At 40.5% G+C, this 10,000-nt stretch overlaps 1 protein-coding gene across 2 annotated transcripts; it reads left to right on the forward strand.

Annotated features, from left to right (window-relative positions):
* Positions 1–225: 225 nt before the first annotated feature.
* Positions 226–4,951, forward strand: fcer1g (Fc epsilon receptor IgFc epsilon receptor Ig). 2 transcript variants are annotated; one of them, XM_080543315.1, is made up of 5 exons: positions 226–301; positions 3,716–3,807; positions 4,030–4,080; positions 4,462–4,485; positions 4,667–4,951. In XM_080543315.1, exons 1-5 carry the CDS (start codon positions 238–240, stop codon positions 4,733–4,735), a joined length of 300 nt encoding a protein of 99 aa, XP_080399441.1. In that variant the 5' UTR covers positions 226–237; the 3' UTR covers positions 4,736–4,951. The 2 variants fall into 2 exon arrangements, with proteins under 2 accessions (XP_080399441.1, XP_080399442.1); XM_080543316.1 differs by having other exon boundaries at positions 4,042–4,080.
* Positions 4,952–10,000: the final 5,049 nt, after the last annotated feature.

Genomic DNA, 10,000 nt, shown 5'->3' on the forward strand with positions numbered 1-10,000 from the left:
CCCTGTATGTTGTAATGTGTAAGTTGCATGATGCAAACAGCAGATGCACATCTTGGAAGCCATTCCTCTGCAGTCAGGGGAGGGGTTTACTCTTAGAAAATGGACTGAGGTTGACCACAACTTCCCCCCTGGCTCTGTGCAACACTGCGCCCTGAAGAGCACTTCTCTTCATCTAGTAGAGAAGCCCGCTGACTGCTGTCACTGCTCTGTCTGCTGAGTCCCTGTCCTGTGGCTGTCATGATGATGAGGATGAAGGCCTTTCTCTCCGCTCTCCCTCTGTGGATGAGCTTTGGCAGTGCTGGTGAGTTCTCAGTCAGAGTGATAAATAATCTCTTAAGTGTCGTTGTTACGCCTAAGCTATAAAAATGATGATGTCGTGACGTTAGAATTATAAGGTTCTATCTCCATTTCTGACAAAATTACGGTTTTTTTTCTGATGCATTAGGTGTTTATTAATGCCTGTGTGGTTATTTTTTAAAATGTTGAAATGTTTTAGTTAGTAATTCATAAAATACAAAGGTTCCATCTCACAAAACATAATGGAATGTAAAAACTTTGACGCTCAATATCTCTGATCTGCCCTAAACGGAGATAGAACCTTATCATTCTAAACTCACGATGTGTTGTCCTGTATGTGGCCTTGATCTTATTAAGGTGATGTGATGGTGATCAAGAGTTGCGTGGAGAAAAGTTTGTTTTGAGTAGTTGGACATTAATGACTTGTCAGTGTATGAAACCCAAATAACAAAAAATATAATTTCAAATGGTTGCTCATTTTTACATTCTCATGTCATTGAGCATAAAGAGAAATCAGTTCAAGCCTATTTTTAGCCTAAATCCATTTTTATTATTTAACCTGTTCAATATTTGTCATGACCGGAGACTAGATGATCACTAGGTAAGTCTTGTAAGGCCCCTGTAAGGGTCTATGGGGTGTATGCTTCAGGGAAGTGAAGGGACATGTTTGTCTTTCAAATAATTGTCATACACACTGAACACAAATAGAACACTTTTGTTTTTGCTCAAAGTTTTCATGAGTTGAAAGGTCAAAGACCTAAGACCTAGTTTCTATATTTTATCTTAAGGCCTATTTCTCTAAAAAATGTGTTTAAATCTGTGTTAGTGAGCACTTCTCCTTTGCCGAGATAATCCATCCACCTGACAGGTGTGGCATATCCAGATGCTCATTAGACAGCATGATTATTGCACAGATGTGCCTTAGGCTGGTCACAATAAAAGGCCACTCTAAAATGTGCAGTTTTATCACAGAGCATAATGCTGCACAGGTGTCGCAAGTTTTGAAGGAAGTGTAATATGCATATGATATATCTACTATACAGTATATATCATTGTTTTGCATGTTCTATGTTCTCTATTTAAAGTTTGCTGTTTCCGTTGGACCTATTCCAGATATCAAGTGAGGAAACCAAAGGAGATGATAGATAATCAACCTCATTATCACCCTGACAACCGACAAACTCACAACACCAAACTGTCAGATTACACCGCTAAGAACCACATGTCACACTTCCGGCTTAACGAACTATGGAGTAGCACGCAGATTTAAGAGCTCCAGCAGAATTGCCTAATTATATATATATATAAAGGCACTTTTCAAACATCATTTATTGGTTTATATTGAATATAACATACCTGTTAACTAAGTTGTTTTTGTTTAAACCTCGAAAATGCCTCCAAAACCCGCTAAATCGTCGAATATAACTCAGTCGCAGCAAAAACTGACTCAATGTGTTGCGACCCCGCTCTTGCGTGATCTTCCAATTTGAGCTACGGTCTACCCTAGCTAGGAGAACTACATGTCACATTCATCATATGATATGCAGCCCTTTATTTTATGCCCGTTTCAATTAGTGTTTACCAGTATTTCCTAGGAAATGTATTAACGGGGTACTTTCTGATATTCATCTCAACAAATTCAGCTTCATTGGTAACTACTTGCCACTAAATGGCCTATAGTAGTGGTGCGTTAGGCAGTGAATCTAAAAGTAACATGTTGTTAATCTGCAATTACTGTATTAGGTCATAACAGTTTCACCCAGTACATTCTAATTCTGCTTAAAACTTTGCTGTAACTGTTACACATATAACTAGTTCATATAACATTTGGAATTTGGCCTATTGGCGTCCACAGTTGACACATTTAAACCATGACAATGGTTATACTGGCACAACATGTGTTAGGACCCCCTCGAAAACGAGATGGCACATCTCAAGGGGTTTTATCCTAATAAAATAAATTTACAACATGTATGCTTTTGTTGTTGTTGTTGATAGAATTGCAGAAGGGACAGCAATGTGTTCAGCTGTGGTTGGACCACATCTAGCCAAGCCTTGTAACTGACTCTCTTGTGGACACGAAAAGGAGAAGATAGAACTGCGGAGGCTTTGACTGTCGACACACCTTCTGGTTTATCTTATCTTATCTTATCTTCAACTGTCGGTTCCTGCTTGGCTCAGTTGTAAGAGCATGGCTAAGGTTGTCGGTTCGATTCCAGCTAGGACCATATACACAAAAAAGATACACACTCAGTACTTAAGGCTAGGCTTTTTTTTTCTTTTTCTTTTTGTAATTTTTTTCTGACTCATATTTTTCATTTTATTAGACAGATATAGTGAAGACAGACAGGAAAGTACGGAGAAGAAGGGAGAGAGGGCATGTCAGCAGCAGGGCATGGGCCGGATACGAACCTGTGTGCTGATTTGGGCATATGTGTGCATTGTAGACCATGGTGCTAGACCACTGGACCACCCCAGGACACCTTTAGGCAAGGCTTAACATTCTTTTTTTTACATGAATAACAAAAAAACTGACAGGTCATTGTGGGTATCGCATTCTTACATACGTCCTCAATAGTTTGCTTTGTGTCACAGGTTACTTTGTCCATTAGTCATAATAGATTCAGGGAATATCAGTATCACTCTCAGTGCATCTTGTCCTCAGAGGGAATCAATAAGGTTGTTGTCCGTACAGGAACTCTGTGTGCCCCTATCCAATCTCTCAGTCACAGAAGGAATAATTGAATAAAATAAATAAAATAAAAAATTAAAAAGGTTGTGATAAATTATAAAAAGAAAAACATACAGAGACCATTTGCGTTTGCACTGCAAAAAGTCAGCTCTCAAAAACAAGAAAAAAAGCAATAAAAATAGGGGAAATATTACTTAGAATAAGCAAAATTATCTGCCAACAGAACAGGAAAATTTCACTTGCCAAGATTGTCTTAAAACAAGTAAGAGATATCTTAAAACTGGTGCAGTCAGACAGAAAACAAGCTTATATTGCCTTGATTTAAGATATTTAATCTTACTTAGATTTACTTTTTGCATTGCACACAAACCCCCATAGAGGGCTAAGTGGGGGAAGAGGAAGCAGCATCCATTTAGGCAAGGCTTAGGCCTAAGTACACTTCCTCTTTCTCTCTCGAAAGATGAGAATGACATCATCAGTCACTCAAAGGATCATTCAAAGTCTCTCACCTCTTCTTCGACAGCATGGATTCTCAAGGATAATAATGACATTATGAACAAAGACTACAAAGACTTTGTTTAGGTACACTGTCTGGCACAACGTAACCACACATCATTAGGTGGAGGAATGACTGAGACACTTCAGGCTACTCTTAAGGTTTTTTTGTGGTTCCTCAAAATACTGCGTCTCTCTAAATAAGTCTGTGTTGTTCTCTGGTCCCTCTAGCTGCCCTTTCTGAGCCACAGACCTGCTACATCCTGGACAGCATTCTGTTTCTGTACGGCATCGTCCTGACTGTCCTCTACTGCAGACTGAAGGTATGTCCCGTCCCCCCTCTCCTTCTAAATTGAGTCTATATTCTAAATTGGAATATTGAATTCCAATCCCAGCCCCCCTCCCCCCCCCCCAGCTGTTCTTGATCCATCCATCAAATTTTTTACACAGTTCTCTAGATTCTATTTCTCTACCTATCTGTGTTTCTCTCTCTCTCTTTCAATTTTTGACCAAGTTCTTGATCCGTACATCTTCTCACCTCACAGTGTTCCCCACAGATGCCTCCGGTGAAGGGGGCAGTCAAGACAAAACAGCCGGTGAGAAATCATGTAAAAACGATCCACACTTCCATGAATCCCAGACTGAAAACACCTGAAAGCGTTGTAGTCTCGGGGGTTGGGGGTTTTCCGTTAACATTAAACCATATCTAATGTCTATCCATCTTCCTCATAATGAAAAAAAAAACACATACAACACACAAACTGCACAAGTGCATCCTGTTTTGAAGATGTTTATGTTCTGTTACCATCGAATATTCTCACCTGTTTGCATGTTTTAAACTTGTTGCCTGTTTGTTTTAAACGTGTTGCAAGCCTGGTCGATGAAATTAAGTCACAGAAAAAAAATGTATAGCAATTGTGGGTGTAATTGTTGTTTTTGTCATTTAATTGTCTTTTTTTCTCTCTCCACTGATACAGAAGGGAGAGGAAAGCATCTATACTGTGAGTTGATGAGGAGGATGATGATGATGATGATGATGACAACACATTTGTGTATGCTTGAGAGTGCTGTAACTTCCTCTCTTTCTCTCTCTCTCTCTCTCTCTCTCTCTCTCTCTCTCTCTCTCTCTCTCTTTCTCTCTCTCTCTCTGTCTCTCTCTCTCTCTCTCTCTGTCTCTCTCAGGACTTGGCCCCTCATGGACACGAGACTTATGAGACCATCGGCCAGAAGAACCCTAAAAATAACCCATAGTAGAGGAGGAGGAGGAGTCGTAGTGGCAGGGGTGCAAACCTGTCACGTTTTAGCCGTTTTTACCTCAAAATAGGTCAACAATTTTCATAAATGTTCTTTGTTTTCAGGCAAAAAAAATGTGTTGTCACCTTTTTGGGCCATCACCAGTTTGCATCCCTGAGTGGAAAGACACGTGTGTTCTTTGTCTATCATAGCATTTCACTGGCTTCTTCTATAGTAGGCTTTGATAGAAAATATGAATGTTGTTGTTTGTTTGTCTTTTTTTTACTATTTGTATGCAATTTAAGTGAAAACCCTCATGCGTCTCATGTTGGAGACTTATTATTGAGAGAGAATTCAGTTATGTCGTATATAGTCATAACTATTATTGAGTTATGAGAAAGGGTTAGTGTGAGAGGGAAAAGGGAAGTTGAATAGGGTGAAGATTGCTTAAAAAAAACTGAGTACATGATACTTAAATATCTCAAAACATTTGAAAGTGAACAGTTTTTCACTCTTGAGATCTTTTTGTTTCTACAGCTTTTTTAAAGTGTTTATGTACTTTTTTGTATACGTTCTAATAAAAGGCTGAATGGTTCTGTTCTCTGTGGTACGACACCGTGTTTTTGTTCACTATAGTTGTGTCAAGAGTAGCTGCTACTTTTGAGGTTGACTTCCGATCCCTGAAGCCATGGCAACTGGCCCCTAGCCTCAGACCACATATACTGTCCAACTTACTTCCTGTGTGTTGCCACCCAATAGGTGTGTGCGCGTGTGCGTGTGCGTGTGCACGTCTATCTGCACACAGAGCAATAATGGAGTTCACTTGCAATTCTTGGTACATGCCACAGGATGGCGACAATGGTGTTTACAAACCACTCTTATCTGACAAACAGGAGAATGACAAGCAGGTCAATATAAATGGTGAATTTCTACTTTTTTATTTGTTATGAGAGAGAGAGAGACAGTCCCGACTAGAATCGCGTGGGGCCATATGCAGTGTGGGGGGGGGGGGGGGGGGAGGGGGGAAGTATTTAACACATAAAAAATCAAACAAATCAACATAATATGTTATATGTTTGTTTTTTTGTAATGTTTTTAAAATATATATTTATTATGTTAGCCAAGGATTTGCTAATGAACCCAGGCGCAGAACACAGGCTCAAACACGTAATATCAATGCAAGGGTATTTAATAATAATAATAACTTTAATTTATATAGCGCCTTTCAAAAACCCAAGGACGCTGTACAAGGGGATGAAACGGACAGACAAAACAGAAAACAAACAAAGCAAAAACTAAAACAATGACTAGGGGCCAAATGCCTTGGAGAACAGATGGGTTTTGAGGGCTAGTTTGAAGGAGTCCAGGGTGGGGGCGTTGCGGATCACTGTGGGGAGGGAGTTCCAGAGGGTAGGTGCGGTCACGCTGAAGGCTCTGTCCCCAAAGGTCCGTAGGTTGGTGCGGGGGGTGGATAGCAGGCCCATGTCTGCGGACCGCAGGTTCCGGGAAGGGGTATGCTGGGGGAGGAATAGCAGGGGACAGGGCAAGGGAGGGGAACATAGGGCAGATAGGCCAGGTAGGCAGGTCAGTGCAGCGTCATTCCATTTTATTGCACATAACCTTGTTTTATGCATTACATTGTTACAATGTTACCATTTCTTTAGCTGTGTAGTTTTATTGAGATAATACCAATGTGTGGTCTAAATTTCATGTGAATAGTTGCAATGGAAATATGTTGAATTAAAACATTGCTGATGTGCTTATTTTTATTTATTTCCCCCACTGTATGTACAGTTTAACCTTTAACCTCTTTAGGAAAACTGTCACTGCCAAACGCCTGAGGAAAACACAATAGTTTAGCATGTTTAAGACACCAGGCCGGCTTGTAATGACTAATTCAACTTCTGCCATCACCACGCCTATTTTGATGTCAGCCAATGAAACATGAGCTCATCTTGTGGTATCTAAAATTATAGATGTGTATCCTAGTGGATGTGGTAACTTGGTCTTCAAAAGAATAGACTCCTCTGTACTTTGTATACCGGTAAGACTTTACCTATGGATAGAAAATGCTGGATTAACCATCTCATACCTTTTCTTTATGCATTGTTAGATATGAAGGTAATTATTATTACATGTTTTACATGATAAATGGCCTTGTACATGATACATTCATAAAAAAAACACTTGAGCAGTGGCGGACTCAGGCTGTTTGAAGGGCAGGGGCGAAAAGGAAAAAAGTTTAGACCATTGGAAGGGCAGCCAATAGGGCACATCCTCTAATTTTGCCACTCAAAAGGGCACTTTAGTGGGACGTTTTTCAACTGTGGGGGCACATGGTCAGGTTTAGACCATTGGAAGGGCACCAATAGGGCACGTCCTCTCATTTTCGCCACTCAAAAGGGCATTTTTGCCACTCAAAAGGGCACTTAAGAGAGACGTTTTTCAACCGTGGGGGCACCAGGAGGGGTGGTCGCCCCCCCTGCCCCCCCCCCCCCCCCGAGTCCGCCAGTGCACTGGAGACATGTTTACTGTACAAAGGCTATATAAACTGAGCGTTGGGGAGGAGGAACTGTGTACCATGTCACACCCCTCAGAGCTCTTGTGGTAGCCTGTGTGCATGTGAGGGCGAGAAAATAACTGTCGTGTTGCTTTAACCAAACTGGAAAGGTGACTCTTTGTGTGTGCGTGTGTGTGTGTGTGTGTATGTGTGTGTGTCAGAGAGAGAGTGAGAGAGAGAGAGAGAGAGAGAGGGCGCGCTTGAGACAGGTGAATCCTAAAACACAGGTATACCGCTCCTACCTGTACCTGGAAAAAGATATGGTGTGGTCGTGACACAGGACCTACTTTTCTTCAACTTTGGCCTAGGAGTACATGCTAAAAGGATACACTTTTCACACAAAGAGAGCGTTTTTTTCCCCAAATCATCTTCAGGGATTGGTCCAATGAAACAATGCGAAACACAATCGTCAATCACTGAAACAGAGAATTACTTTTTGGTTGCTTCAGTTGACAACTTTTTGAATGTTTTCATTTTATTACTTGATAAATTTAATTTCATAAGATCATAAACTAAAGTGTATCGGCTGGACCTGGACCAATGTCTGGACTAATTCCTGGGAGGAAAACGAGGCTGGTAGAGTACACCTGTTGATCCTCTACAGTAGGCTACTCTCACCTTGCTGTCTGGCACAGCCGTCTATCGAACGGTGCAGCATGACATCGAATCTGGACGCACTATCACTACTTCTGTGGACCCTCTGGACCCTCAGTAAGTGATTTTATTTTATGATTTGTTTCATGTTAAGACTGTTTCTGTGTGAATAAGAGAGAAAAAAAACACGCATTGACTGTTTTAACCTAAGTGAGTAACACCATAATGATCTTTTTGAAATAATAATAATAATATAAGTGGGCTTAATAGCTCAAACAGCATTTTTTTGGTTGTTGTTGCTTTGTTATACTTATTTGTATACTATTTTAAGCACTGGTGTACCTTTGGCTACGTTCCAGCTCCTTGGGTTAGTCTTAGCTGGATCAGAGATGAACAACACTTGTGGAGCTGTCTGATATTTCTGGAAAGACGGGTTCCTGTTGATCAATCTGCCTCCCTCTTATGATTCAGTCTGACTGGGTGCCCTCCCTGTGGATCTTTCTTTCTATTTCTCTCTCTCTCTCTCTCTTTGTCACACACACACACACACATGCATGCACACACACACACACACACACACACACACACACACACCTAAGTTCTTAAGTGAATCAGATAATTATCGCAGTGGGCACCCATTTTCCTATATTTATGTGTATACGTAGATGTATAATGAGTGTTTTCACACTGTGTGTGAGAGAGAGAGAGAAAGACTGTGTGTGTGTGTGTGTGTGTGTGTGTGTGTGTGTGTGTGTGTGTGTGTGTGTGTGTCTGTGTGCGTGTGCGTGTGCGTGTGCGTGTGCGTGTGCGTGTGCGTGTGCGTGTGCGTGTGCGTGTGCGTGTGTGTGTGTAAGAGAGCATGTGCGTGCTGTCCTACAGTCTGAGTATTCATTTACAGAGGCGATGAGAGACAGTCAGTCTGACAGGCCGGATGCTCGGAGTCTCATAGTGCAGGTGGTGTTATTCCAGTAATGTCACAAAGGCAGATTCCAGGGGAGACTTTAGTGCTGCTATCTCCATGTTCACTACTGTGATGACACAGACTGATACACTGTGTGACACAAACTGGTCACATAAACGTCACCTGTCAGCATAGCAGACACCAGACAACAAGGTATCAATTAGGCACACTTCCCCTCTGTGTGTTTCACACCACCTGCTAAACAACGGCCTGTGGTTCAGCAGGTGGTGTAGTCTAGTTTTTTCCAGTGGGTATACTGTGATTTTCCCCTCCCAGCCTCATATCATTAATTTCACCATAAAAATAAATCTGCGCTGCCTGTCTAACGTTATATACAGTACAGGCCAAAAGTTTGGACACACCTTCTCATTCAATGCGTTTCCTTTATTTTCATGACTATTTGGTACATTGTAGATTCTCACCGAAGGCATCAAAACTATGAATGAACACATAGGAATGATGTACTTAACAATAAAGTGTGAAATAACTCTAAATATGTCTTATAATTTAGATTCCTCAAAGTAGCCACCCTTTGCTTTTTTGTTGTTAATAAAATATATAATAATAATATTTAATATAATATGTGTTAATAATAATATGTTATTATATATATATATTTAATATTATTATTATATATTTTATTAACAACAACAAAAATATATTTTATTAACAACAAAAAAGCAAAGGGTGGCTACTTTGAGGAATCTAAAATATAAGACATATTTAGAGTTATTTCACACTTTTTTGTTAAGTACATCATTCCACATGTGTTCATTCATAGTTTTGATGCCTTCGGTGAGAATCTACAATGTAAATAGTCATGAAAATAAAGGAAACACATTGAATGAGAAGGTGTGTCCAAACTTTTGGCCTGTACTGTATATAAATTATATGTTATAAGGCTGATCTGTGCATGATAGTGCTGCATTTTGGCATATTTAATGGCGCATCTCCCCCCATTGATAGTAGGCCTATATGACGCTATAGTCAGTTGCAATGGTCCAAAATTCAAGTGCTTCGTAACACAGACGGGGTGAATTTTATGAATGAAAGTGTGAAAGTTCTGTCACAAAACGCTGTTACGTATCCTCACACATTTTTAAGTGGGTATATGGAAATCCTTGGCCTTTCCTAGTGGGTATACGGCGTAGTCGTGCGTATCACGTAG

Source organism: Nansenia antarctica, assembly GCF_963989245.1.
Source record: "Nansenia antarctica genome assembly, chromosome: 12".
Lineage (NCBI taxonomy): Eukaryota > Metazoa > Chordata > Actinopteri > Argentiniformes > Microstomatidae > Nansenia > Nansenia antarctica.

Excerpts from the sequence above, each read along its gene's own strand:
- fcer1g (XM_080543315.1), top strand. The coding sequence starts at position 238 with ATGATGATGAGGATGAAGGCCTTTCTCTCCGCTCTCCCTCTGTGGATG. Across the intron at positions 3,808-4,029 it reads TCCTCTACTGCAGACTGAAG|TGTTCCCCACAGATGCCTCC; the intron begins GTATGTCCCGTC and ends CTCACCTCACAG. Across the intron at positions 4,486-4,666 it reads GAGAGGAAAGCATCTATACT|GACTTGGCCCCTCATGGACA; the intron begins GTGAGTTGATGA and ends TGTCTCTCTCAG.